This window comes from Orbicella franksi, chromosome 9 (genome assembly GCF_964199315.1).
Source record: "Orbicella franksi chromosome 9, jaOrbFran1.1, whole genome shotgun sequence".
In the NCBI taxonomy this organism is placed as follows: domain Eukaryota; kingdom Metazoa; phylum Cnidaria; class Anthozoa; order Scleractinia; family Merulinidae; genus Orbicella; species Orbicella franksi.
Window position 1 is genome coordinate 28,732,807 of NC_138153.1, and position 12,759 is coordinate 28,745,565.

A 12,759-nucleotide genomic window follows, 5' to 3' on the forward strand; every position below is an offset into this window, starting at 1 on the left:
GCCTATCAGAAATAGCGAAAATAACGCTGTGAACAGAGCAATGCTCATTCCAAGCGCACGACAAGGCGCGCAAGTCACAAGTGATTTTGGTTTGTCTCCTAGAAAATGTTCTTGAAGTCTTCCCCCTTTTTTCCCTACAAACAAAAGGTGACACCGAAACAAAAACAAAACTCATTGCAACTTTTGAGTAACCTAATTGCTTTTCCAGGTTGCATTTCGGTTTGTGGTAGAAATGTCGCCGGTAATTTCGTCACTAGTTTCGTTGCCAGGGAAGTGAGATCAGAGGCAGAACACGTAGATACTGTTGGAAGTGGAGTATTGTAATTCGCTCAGCTTCTATTTTTCAATTTAAACAAAAAGAGTTGCTCAATTTGCAAGAAATTCGACATTCTAGAGTAGTAACATAGCTAAACTGCGCGCTTGGGCTATTTTGTTTTCTTTTTCTTTTTTCCGGCCAAACATTTTCTAAGATTTTTAGACTTCTATTGTTTACCATGTCTATAAAATTCCTTAATTAACGACGAGTTACTGCTGTGGACATTGATTTTTAGTCTCGCCTTTCTTCACATTAATAACCACAGGAGCGTTTTTCTGCCCTTTCACAGTCAGGGTAGAAATATTTCCGCATTCAGAATAGCTTTCCTGCAAAGTAAGAACAAACAAAATATCACAATACAATCATGAAAAAGAAGGAATTCAGAACCGAAAATGCCATATTGAAAAGAGATTCTGTGTTGAATATGATCGGTCGTCAATGGAACGTGAAAATTGAAATAACCAATCATGACACCTCACGGATCTCTTTTGGAGCACGTGACTAGAATGGAATTCTTCGACTGGACTTCAACGATTTCTCTTTCACTTTGGATGGGAGGGAGCGCTTGACCTTAGAAATATTTACCCACGCTAACATGACCAATAAAACACAGAAAGATCCCGCTAACAAGTACCTCTTTCCCGCATTTAGGGGTCTATCAGCCAAATAAAGATAATCTTTATAGTTAAATGACCGAGCCAGTGTTTGATTAACACGTTTCTGATCGGAGAACATTTTTTTATGCATAATTCACAGCTTCTTACCTCGGGTTGCAAATTCTCTTTTGAAAGCTCGGTACGGAAACCTGCACTCTCTTTTACATTCTGAGTTTCTGACAAGTCGATATGGTGCGGCTCAGCTTCAAAGCGCACTTTTGGTTTCTTCTCGCACTGTTCTTCAATTTTGGCTTCAATTTCAACACCGTTATTTGACAAAGGCGATATTCGTGCCGCGTTGAAGCTGGGAGCATTTTCAGCAATCATAGATTCAACTCCAGAACAAACAACAGTGCTTCGTTCTCCGTTGGACGATGACTGTTCAGTTGCTTTTGCCGGGGCCAGTGGAGGTTTCGCATTTGTTGGCTCCATTTTTGCTATCTTAGCGTTCACCTTAGATGTGAAGTTTTCTCTGCCGTCCTTCTTGGGCGCTGATTGTTGAATACTGGTTCTTTTAGTGTCTATCAGCCCGGTAGCAGATTTTGCCTTCCGCAGACTGGACGAGGTAATATTTTGAGGAACATCTTGAGCATTTTTCTGGGAATCTTCAAAAAGAAAGATTATTCAAAATAAGTTGAAAGTGGAAATTAACTTCGGTTATTGAAAGAGCTCACTCAAGGCATTTTGAGTTGTTTTGGTCACATACAAAACTACCTTTAAATTGAAGGAAACCTGAAAATAGTCATTTACTAAAATAGAGAAACACCAAAGAGATAATAATAAACCATAAAGGAACAAGAATTGTTAAGGATGGAAAAGATTGACACAGATTACAAATGAAGAACTTAAAAAATTAAGGCTAAACATTCCAAAATTAGTGCTCAAACTCCTTTAACGTCAGTCAAGTGTAAGATGCAAAACTGAACATGCATGGTTTTTAGTTTTTTAATGTGTAACATCTTCTGAAATTTAAGACTTTGACATCCTTACATTGCAGCGAATCTCTCGATAAAGTCAATTTCGTTTTATGTATCGATAATGAAGTAAAGGATGTGAAACAGAAGGAAAATGGAAAGCCGACAAGATAGCGCTTAGGCCGGGCGCGTAAGTGTGAAGCAGAGTGCGAAGTGAGCGGTAAAACTAAATTACGTAAGATTTTTTTAATGTGATACTTACGGCTTTGCATCTTAATCCGTAAGTCCTCAATTTTAAGCCTCAGCTTGATGTTTTCACTGTTAAGTTTCTCCACTTTGGATTCTGAAATGTGCAACTGATGCTCCGTGTGACGAAGTCTGTCAGTCTCTGACAACTGAAGTAATGTCTTTGTCTGCAGCTCTTTATTCAATTTCGCAATATTTTTCCTATAAAACACATTTAAAAGCTTACAGTTAGGCTGGATGCGCGCTAAGATCGTAGAGCGCCAGATCAGATCAGTTGGTGGAGTGCCAGACTGCTGTGCGGGAGGTCGAGGGTTCGAGCCCCGGACCGGCTTTGTAATTACTTTTGCAAATGGTTAGACGTTCAAGTCTTCTCGGATGAGGACTTTAAACTGTAGGCCCCGTCTCCTGCATCTTCAGTGTTACATGGTTAGTAGGAGACGTTGAAGAACCCACATACTTATCGCAAAGAGTAGGACACGTAGTTCCGGTGTTGTGGTCTAGCCTTATCTCACGGGTTGGTGCTTCACATTGGGTTATCCTCATTGCGCCTTTCCCCGTTGGACAGAATTGTCCAAGAAAAATTGCCATGCTATGCTAAGTTCCTCCCAGTTCCAGATTCCTTACGTGAAGGCGTTTCTGATTGGTCGTTTGAGAAACCGAGCGACAACCAATCACAGATTTACCTAGATGATTCTCGGACGTTTTTCATCATCGGAGACCCCGGGACAGACAAGAGGAAGTCAAACGCGCGAAAGCGGTGAGAACGAAAGTTTACAAGAACGATCGTTCGTTTTTGCAAACTTTACGTTCGCCGCTGTCGCGTGTTTTTCGAAGATGGGAGGTTTTAGAGAAAGGAAGAATTGAGGACACGAATGAAGACCCGAAGCTTCTTTACAACCATCGCGAACGCCCACGGGGAGGGGGAACTCCCATGTGAAAGCCCAAGGATGCACGTCGTCTCACATACTCATAGGAGGGTGGTCAGGACACAACACCAATGTTTTTATCAATCAAGATATCTAAGGTTGCATTCGAAGGATTGAATAAAAACGCCTTCGGGGCGTACTTTGTTTTAAAAAAACAATATTGAGACACATCTTGCAAGAAATCTTTAACTTCTCTTCACAGGTGAACGTATTCGATCACAATCGATCTTAGCTCATTTTTGCACGTCTGTTTTAGAATGGCATCTTTTGTGGGTCAAACAAAGCTTGAGGGTCACTCAGATAATTTGGCTGATAGAATCGGGCCACTGCCCGCGTTTCCTAAATAAACAAATCCAAAATGACCGGTGATTGTCGCGTTTTCAAATCTCTCCGGCGTAGTGAGGACGGAAAACATTTGATGCGTTTTCAGAGTGAAAACGCCGTAGAGTGGACGAGGCTCCAGACGGCCGTGAACCGTTGTCACCCTAGGTTGTCAACCTTGTGCTTTTCTACCGATCTCACATAAACTTACTTTGAATCCTCCAGCTGCAGTTGAAGGAAGTTCACATAGTCTTTTTTATCTCCAAACTCCGAGAAAGCGTCGTGAAATTCCTGCAAACGGCCGCTCATATTGCTCTCTTCCTGAGGAATAACAAATCAAACCCAAAACAATTCAGGACGTGGTGCTGAACGCTAAAAGCACACGGTGAAAGCATTTAAGAATATCAACAAAGAAGAAAATATTCAGATTTTACCTGACTGGCAATGCTGTAGTTAATTTTTTACCTCAGTTAATTTCTGATATAAGTTAATTTGTGATTTCAGCTATTTGGATTGTCTTCTTCTAGTTAGCGATAGATCGGCCTGGTTTCAGCCAATCACAATGAAGTAATTTTCTCTGTCGTATAATAACTACTTTTAATAATATTTACGAGTAACCTTTTGTTTTTCCAAAGTTGATATTTTTGTGTTTAGCATTTTCACTTCGCCTTCTTTCTGCACTAAGGCCTGAGTCAGCCTTTGAATCTGAGATGCGTCGGCATGACAACTCTTGACTTGCAACAGAGTAGCAACTTGATTCTGCAACACAAAATACAATGTTTTGTACTTTTTTTGCTGCGATTTTAATAAATGAGACGAAAAATCAGCACGTGCAATAGCGTTCTTAATAACGCTATGACAGACGTTTTGCTACATAAGTACTTTATTTTTACCTTCAACCTCTGCAGATGCTGTTTTGTCATGTTGTGTACTTTCACCATACCCTCATGTCTTGCATGCAAGCTAACATATTTTTTCTCAAGTTCTAATCGTTTGTCTTCTACCTGCGGACAATTTGATAGCACTCATTAAAAATGAGAGCAGAAAAATGCTCTAAACGAGACGAAAAATCCAACATACCTCTCCAAATAAAGAATTTCCTTGTTTTCCAAAATTTCTCCTGGCATTGTCGGCCTTTAGGTTTTCCAACTCAGCTTTCAATTCTCCTGCCTCAAGGCGAGCTTCCTGTTGAAATTGTTTTTATGTAATGTTATCTGGTTATAGGACTATTCAGTTACACCTTCATAACAGGTGAGGAGTTGGGAACGCTTCCAAATTGAAGGACAAAAGATTTGGAGCTATAGGCCTTTTTAGCTGGGGAGGTTTGTTTTGCCATTACAGACCACGTGATATTCTCTAGAGAATTGTTCTTTTATCCACCTAAAAATTAATCAATCATAACACGCGACTATTTGAAAATTTGAAAGCAAGAATTCACATGGTCTGAAATACGGCAACAAACTGCCCAAGGTAAAAAAAAGGTCTCTTGATCTTCCCGAGTTCGCCAATGTTTATTGCTGTTTATTTTTTTCTCGAAAACACCTCCGACGATCATCACATAACCTCCTTTCGGAAATACAAAGAGATTCGACTTGAAGCAATTCTATAAATTCAGCACTTGCCTGTAAACAGTTAAACCACGTTTCTCCTTGCCGAGCCTTTTCTTGCAGTTCTTCTTCCAGATGTTCTACTTTCTCCTTCAGCAAGTTTCTGTCGAATAAAATTCTCTCCTGGTTATCTTTGCAGTCAGCAAGCTCCAATGTCAAAGAATCTCTCTCGTCCTTCAGCTCTGCAGCAAGATGTATATACTCTTCGACGCTCTCCAACCGTGATCTTCCCTTGTGTTGAAGTTCTTCGTTATTTTGGCGAGCTTTTTGAAGCAGCTCATCCTGCTTCTTGATCTTTTCGTTCAGTTGAATTTCGATCAGGCTGTGCTTGCTTATATCATTTTGCAAAGATTCTATTTCCTTTCTCAGATCATTGATCTTTTTCTCTGTACTTATTTGTTGAGATTTCTCGTTTGCCTCAAATTCCTTTCGAAGTTTCTCCTTCAAATCCTCCAATTCGTGAACATGGTTTGAATTGGCTCGGACTTCAATCTCTAGCCTAGATCGCAAGGTATGATTATCTTGCTTGAGTTCCTATAAATGAGAGAGGAGATAACCGTAAATTAGAATACTTTTTTTATGAGCTTAGCGGTTATAATCCGAAAATACGAAAACTATGAAAAGTTCATACCTCGAGACTGCCTAACGTTGATATGTAGTTGTTGTTTACTTCTTCAAGTTTCTTCTCCAATTCTTGATTGTTTTCAAGCAGGTTTTTCCCAATCTCTCCTGCTAATTCTCTATCTTGCTGCAATCCTTCGTTCTCCTCTTTCAAGCGGATTATTTCTTCTTTAAGAAAATAAACTTCATTTTCGATATCCATGGTGGAGAAAGAAAATGTTTACGAGCAATTTCAAATTTCGCTGGGAAGCACTGAGAATGCCTGAACCTAGCCTGTGATTGGCTAATTTTGCGAAGTTGACCAATCACATTGCGTAATTCTCTTATCACGGGCTCAAATCTTAGGCAGCGGTAATTGAACGAAACAAATATGGCGAGTGATGGCGGAGTAAGATGGCGACTTCGCTGTATTAATTTATTTTGAGGCGATTATGAAGGCTAAAATGTAACAATTAGATTAGAGGATAGTGCTTCGGTGAAGTATGAACATGCCAATGCAATTATGCAGGCAAAGAAGGGCTGTTACGAGTGAACTTTTTGTCAAGACGTCATGCTTAAAGGGTGGTAGATGTCTGTCCTCTTTTTCTGCTGCAAGAACGCGAAGAACGGAGTACAACTTTTCAAGCAAGGCCTTTCGACGTGAAATACCTCAGAACTACATGTACCAGTAAGTTTTTGATATGATTTTTGAACAGTATTCTAGTAGACGGAGCATATAAAAGGTTTTGATTTCATACTAAAGGTATGCTGAAAAACTTCATTAGAAACATTTCATACTGTGAGCCATTTTAATGTTATGTTTTATAGTGGCAGCATATTTCATCGATTTTGGAGACCCTGCACTCAGTCAACAAGCCATGGAATTTCCAAAAAGGTATAAAAGACTGCTGACATAGATGTCAGCATTATTGTGTGTTTTTTAACTAGTCTCAAAAGTTCTGAAAAGAAAGCCAGTGCTTTGGTTGTTATAAAGCATGCAATAATGTTACAAAGGTGCCTAAAAGTAGAGAGAACACTTGACTGCAGGTCATGTTAGACCTTACAGCTCTTTAATTTTCTTATCTCTTCCTCACCTGCCGTATAACAGAGCAAATCATGGTCAAGGCTTATTTTCTATTAACTAACCTTATCTATTAATATTTTTGAAGATATAGTATTTTTTACAATCAATCATTAACTTGCAAGAAATTTTCCATATGCTATCTACAGTCCTGGTCAAAAAATTGAGACACCAAACAAGGTCTCCCCTCCCCCTACTTACAATGGCGATAATCAGGTGATTTTGTCTCTTTTCGTTGGAAAAGAAACTGTGACATTTACCAGCATAATTTGATTAGGTGGAATGGGAGATACGTGATCCAGCTCAAGTGTCCCAACTCATTTTGCTCAGGATTTTAGGCCTCAAAGTATGTTAACTTTATTCTACGAACATAATCAAAATTACCTGAAAAGCATCATTTGTTGTTTTTTGTTCATTGTGTCTGAGTGTGTTAACACTTTTTGTAATAAAATATTTTGTTTTTTATTGTGCTAGGACTCAAATATTGACATGTCAGAGTTTCCTGTGTCAAGAATTAAAAACTTCAGTATCATTGCTCATATTGACCATGGAAAAAGCACCCTGGCTGATAGACTGCTTGAAATGACAGGTAAACTGCATTCTAGAACAAACTGTAACTATGGAAATCAAACATCTATATATAGTTTTTGGGATTAGCATTTGGGCAGTAGTTTGAACTTATATTGAATTCATGAATTCCAGTCTGTTACTGTGTTTTTTTAGAAAATTTATATACTTCTTTATCTTTTAGAAGCTTTACACATTGTTTACTTATATTTCAATTGCAGAGGATATGTGACTTTTTCAATGCATTAGATAATAATAATTATGCAGGCCTGAACTTTGTTACATAGAAAAGCAATAAAAAAAAGACAGTCAAATTTCTTATGCACATTTCAGCTGTTATAATTGCAATGTACATGTATGTCATTCCCTAATTGCTCGAGACTTATACATATTTAAATTGTTCAGAAAAAAGTGTTAGACAATACACCCATTGCTTTACTTACTTCCTGAATATACAATGCACTGCAGCTCGCATTCTTTTTCACTTATATCTCTATTAATCTAATCCGGGCTGTCATTAAAGTTTGATTCACCTGTAGCCCTTATCTTCACTCCTGTAACAAACTTGTTACCTTATAGGTGAATGGTATCAACAAAAAGCAATTTCACCTGAAGCGTCAAGGGCCCATAGAGCATACTCAGCTGTAAACAGGTGTTACGGGTTATGCCCTTTAATGATGGCCCTGATCTTGTTTGTCATTTTTTGATATGTATATTTTCTTTTTCCCACTCAGGTACAATATCAAGAGACAGTGACAACAAGCAAGTGCTTGACAAACTTCAAGTGGAAAGGGAAAGAGGAATAACAGTCAAGGCACAGACTGCGTCACTGTTTTATAATGATCATGAAGGAGAAACTTATTTATTAAACCTTATTGATACACCAGTGAGTGTCAATCAGTTATGATGTTATTTTTGGCCGTTAGATTATTTTATTTTTAGGCAAAGAGTTAGTGCACAATGTGAATGGGAATTCTTGAAAGTTTGTGTAAAAATCGCTGTTTTATCATCAATTGGGAAGAGTAGAAACAGACTGAGAGGCCAAGTTTATGCTCATTGTTATAGAAAGCAGCAGTCACTTAGGTAAAAATCCAGTAGACCTGAAAAATAATTAATTAAATTAAAGTCAATATTTCATTGCTATTAATTAATTAATTAATTAATTAATGTATAAATTCAAGACAGGCAGTTGTATGTGTCAACCCCTCCTGTGTTTCTTGTAAAATACAGTGATATGTGTATTTATTACCCAAGCCTATGGACTATGGACTTTTTTATCCAGATTGTACACTAACTTCCTGAATAACAGACTGGCTCGCCATACACCAGTGGAATTCCTATTTTCTGAATTCTTAATTTCTTTCAGACCTCCTGATATTTGGAAATGTTTTCTAAGTTAGGAGAAAATATTTACCCTTGATGGTTCTAAACTCTTGACTTGACTTTTTAAACCAATTTCTGTTCTCTTGGGCAATTTGAAAACTTGGGATTCCACTGTACATCTTTTGGGATCTGTTAAAAGTACTTAAAAGTGCATTTTCTTGATTTTTAGGGCCATGTGGATTTTAGCTATGAAGTTTCCAGGTCCCTGGCTGCTTGTCAGGGTGTTATTTTACTCGTCGACTCAGCACAGGTTTACAAATCGGCATTTCATTTTGTAGATTCATTTTAAATAATTATATTGAACTTAACTGAAGCTTAAATATAGAGTGAAGTTATTATTCGTAGGAACTTACATATACTCTGGGAGTTGCATTTTAAGGGTAGTCCATGCATTGAACATTACTTTAGTTTATAATTTTTTTTTTTATGATCATATGTTTTTTATGCAGGGTGTTCAAGCTCAGACAGTGTCCAACTTTTTTCTGGCCTTTGATAAGGATTTACACATCATACCAGTACTGAACAAGGTACGACAGTGACTTTGATTTATTTTTTTCTAAGAAGGCTTGGTAATGAATCCTGTATATCTGATTGGTTATTAGTCTAAGAGCGGTTTGGAGGTCCCTATCTATGACCACTTTCACGGTAACATAAACTCAGTGTATGTGTGAAAAAGGTCAACAATGATAAAATTCATTTGAAAGTGGAAAAATAAAAATTTAATTAATATGTAATTTACTGGCTTAGGTCAGTCCATATAGGGAAAAGCCATGACCTCAGACTTTAAAATGCTGCCCTCAGCCTGTGGACTCAGCGGGCATTTTCAAGACCTCTGTCACAATTTTTCTCTACCAGACCTCCCAGCCAGTAAATAACGTTCATGATATTTCTTATACAGATGTCTATGACTTGGTACTGTACCTTAAACTTTGTGCAAAAATACCATCTATACCAATGATTTGTGCAAATACATGTACAAAGCAGTTTGAAATGCTAGCCTCTGTTCATTTCCTCTGACTTGGTGATCTCGATCGCTGCTTTAACTTCCCACACGTAGATTGGGTGACAAAACTCCACAACTTTTATCGTGAATGTATTTACAAAAACTAAACGTTAAGCAAGTCTGACTGGAATAAAAAAAGGTTTGGCCGATGTATATGAAACAATACTGGACGCTTGAGAATTTATAATAAACACATGGTACACACGCATTGCTGATGAGAATGAAAATCGTGTCTACAACGCTAATCGATATGATACGATACAGACGTCTTATTAACAAAACAGGTTTCGAATACCGATGAATGCGTAGTATTGGTACTTCCAGTGCACTCGCGAGAAACGAGACTCATCTCGTTTCTCTCAAGACTCATCTCGTTTCTCTCGAGACTCATCTCGCGAGAAATGAGACGCGTCTTGCAAGAAACGAGATGCGTCTCGCGAGACGGTGGTAACTTACTTTTGAGCGGTACTGTATTAGTCCCATTATCCTCTTAGTGATTGGAGATATTTAACTGCCAGGAGTTTTTCCAGTTTTTCTGACCGTATCATATCAGGGTGACTAGTTTAAGTTAGTGCATGAATTTAGAGAATTCTAATTGTTTTGGCTCAATTTAGATTGACCTGAAGAGTGCTGATCCTGATGGTGTTTCAAGCCAAATGGAAAAACTGTTTGATATCAAAAATAATGATATTTTAAGGGTGAGTTGAATGCATGGCCAAATAAGTATTTTTGCATGTAGACTTAATCAGGTCTTAGCACATTACTAAGTTAGTTCAGAGAACCAGTAACCACTGTAGAACCAACCAATCAGAATCCACAATTATACAATTTTGCTAGTCTAACAAGTACTTAGTCATTGTCCCAATGAACCTGCATGACCACTCTGGAAAGTTTCTTTTGAGCTTTGTGGCTTACTTTCCTGAAAGAATTAACTTACACTTAAAACAAGTGGTCAAGTTGCTTTTTGTGTTTCTTCATTCGACCAGCTTTCTTACCTTCTTTTTTATTTTTAAAAATGTTAGCTACCAGGAAATGTCAAGTCAGCTTTCAATCAGAATAACATGTCTGAAGTTTACGATGTCTTTCCAGTCCCTGATCATAGGAATATTTAACCATTTCATCTCTGTATTACATTACTTATTAACTGAGGACTATATTGACCCTTTTTGTACTTGTAAATATTTGACCTCAGCGAGACCTCTTGCTTATCTTATTCAGTACACTGTCTCAAGTCAATGAATAATTTTTATTATTCTTTCACTGTTTGACTGTAGATCTCTGCAAAAACAGGTAGTGGAGTTGAAAATATCCTAAAAACCATTGTTGAGAAACTTCCTGGGTGAGTACAAGAATGAAAAAAAAATTGTATTCAAGATACAGGAAACACTTCTCAGTTTCCTTTACATTAATAGAGAAAAGGCTTGGAAAAGAATGAGAATAGAAGGTGTGGAAATACAAACTGACGATGTCAATGAGTGTTGCCACAGATAGTTTTTGATATATCAACTATAATGTTGACATTCAAAATATTATGTAATTGTTCACATTTTCTTTGAAAAGTAAAGTTAAATAAGTGTTTTATTTTCACAAGGTGGCTATTCTGCTTTAATGAACTATTATTTTTAAATTATTGGGCTGTGTTGGCAGGCATGGAAGTGAGACACTTGGCTATTTTCCACTTTAATTGGTAAAGATAAATCATTTAGGGTAGTGTGATCATGAGTTTGTGTAGCTGACCTTTCGAGCATTGACCCTTATTTCGAACAAAGTCACAAAGATGAAGGGCTGCAAGCTTGGTAGTTATGATTTTAATTGTTTTTCTGTTGAATGTAAGTATAAACCTACTAGCATTCTATCACAAATGCTGCTCTCTGATTGGCTATGCTACTCACAATCTATTCTGTTATAGATAGTGAGTAGCCCAGCAGTGTGTGCTTGTTAACAAACTGGGGGCCACTTCAGAATCGTTGCTTCTTGGAAGTGTCTGTGAAGAGGATTTAGATAAAGTTTTGAACAAATAGTAGATTTATACTAAAACAATTACTAGATTATTCACTCTGAATTTCTATGCATGATAGATGACAAGGGTGTATAGAAATATCAAGCTCATAATGTAATTGTTGATTTAACTTGATTATAAAAATGGCACTAAATTGGGCAGCCCACAGGGGGTTCAGATCAAAAGACGTCATTCAGATAAAAAAAAAAAATTGGAACTGCTCGTGTAGTCAATCAGAGTGCTTTGAGGTCATTCACCTGGTTCACGTGAAAAGCAGAAAAATAATGAATTTGATTTTCAGCCCTCAGGGTGACCCTGGAGCACCACTGAAAGCCCTGTTATTTGACTCTTGGTATGATCATTATAGAGGAGTGATCTGTCTTGTTGCTATTTTGGATGGATCACTGAAAAAAGGTAAACATGGTCAGACTGCATTTAGGTATCTCCTTTTGGAAGTATCACTAGCTAGTTCAATAATGTAGTTGTAAGTTCCTGGTAATTGATTTTTATCATGTGTAGTCATTATAACTAATGGTTTAGCACCTGATAGAACAATTTGCACTGGCATGTTAATTGCTGACCAACTGATCCACAAGCTGACTCACTCACTCCCTGACTTACTGATTACCAACCATGATGACTGCTGGACCAACAGACTAATTGACGGACTGGCCAAGTGACTTAGAACTTGCTGGCTTTCTGACTCACTGTCCATCCATGACTGCTTGACTGACAAGAATGGCTGACTGACTGACTGGCTGACCAACTTACTGACCCACTGTCTGACCATGACTGTGTGACTGACAGGTATGCCAACTGACTGGCTGACTGGCTTATTACACACTTACTGACCATGACGATCTGAAGGCCTAAACAGGCTATTAAACTGCTCTAAGTCAAACAAGCCAACTTGTGCAGAATTTCTTTAATTTTTGCCAAGTTTGAAAATTCATTTATGGCAAGCCCTATAAATTTCACATTACTATTCAGTCAGTTTTGCTCACACCTATCTCTTCACCTTTCCTTGCAGGAGATGAAGTTATGTCTGCTTACACTCAGCAGAAGTACGAGGTGTTGGATGTTGGGATTATGCACCCTGGAGAAGTCTCCACTGGTGCACTGTAAGTTCAACATCATAAC

General features: G+C 37.9%; 2 protein-coding genes across 3 annotated transcripts in view; one reads left to right on the plus strand and one right to left on the minus strand.

Annotated features, from left to right (window-relative positions):
* Window positions 1–334: 334 nt before the first annotated feature.
* Window positions 335–5,929, minus strand: LOC145498786 (protein Spindly-A-like). The gene is made up of 9 exons (XM_081478721.1): window positions 5,618–5,929; window positions 5,002–5,520; window positions 4,460–4,564; window positions 4,273–4,383; window positions 3,998–4,138; window positions 3,591–3,700; window positions 2,149–2,333; window positions 1,081–1,577; window positions 335–642 (listed from the first exon to the last, which is right to left on the minus strand). Exons 1-9 carry the CDS (start codon window positions 5,807–5,809, stop codon window positions 526–528), a joined length of 1,977 nt encoding a protein of 658 aa, XP_081334847.1. The 5' UTR covers window positions 5,810–5,929; the 3' UTR covers window positions 335–525.
* Window positions 5,930–5,962: 33 nt separating this feature from the next.
* The window catches only part of LOC145498784 (translation factor GUF1 homolog, mitochondrial-like), a 14,579-nt gene continuing 7,782 nt past the window's right edge, over window positions 5,963–12,759 (plus strand). Inside the window, exons 1-10 of one of the 2 annotated variants that reach the window (XM_081478720.1) lie at window positions 5,963–6,274; window positions 6,415–6,481; window positions 7,142–7,256; window positions 7,969–8,120; window positions 8,787–8,867; window positions 9,067–9,144; window positions 10,235–10,318; window positions 10,895–10,959; window positions 11,921–12,033; window positions 12,650–12,740. In XM_081478720.1, the coding sequence (XP_081334846.1) occupies window positions 6,090–6,274; window positions 6,415–6,481; window positions 7,142–7,256; window positions 7,969–8,120; window positions 8,787–8,867; window positions 9,067–9,144; window positions 10,235–10,318; window positions 10,895–10,959; window positions 11,921–12,033; window positions 12,650–12,740 (1,031 nt within the window). In that variant the 5' untranslated portion in view covers window positions 5,963–6,089. The remainder of the gene's footprint in view (window positions 6,275–6,414; window positions 6,482–7,141; window positions 7,257–7,968; window positions 8,121–8,786; window positions 8,868–9,066; window positions 9,145–10,234; window positions 10,319–10,894; window positions 10,960–11,920; window positions 12,034–12,649; window positions 12,741–12,759) is intronic. The other variant, XM_081478719.1, reaches the window with a different exon arrangement.

Coding starts and splice junctions, on each gene's coding strand:
- LOC145498786 (XM_081478721.1), bottom strand. CDS start 5,809: ATGGATATCGAAAATGAAGTTTATTTTCTTAAAGAAGAAATAATCCGC. Junction 3,701..3,997: donor CAACTTTGGAAAAACAAAAG/GTTACTCGTAAA, acceptor GTTATTCCTCAG/GAAGAGAGCAATATGAGCGG. Junction 2,334..3,590: donor CTGCAGCTGGAGGATTCAAA/GTAAGTTTATGT, acceptor TGTGTTTTATAG/GAAAAATATTGCGAAATTGA.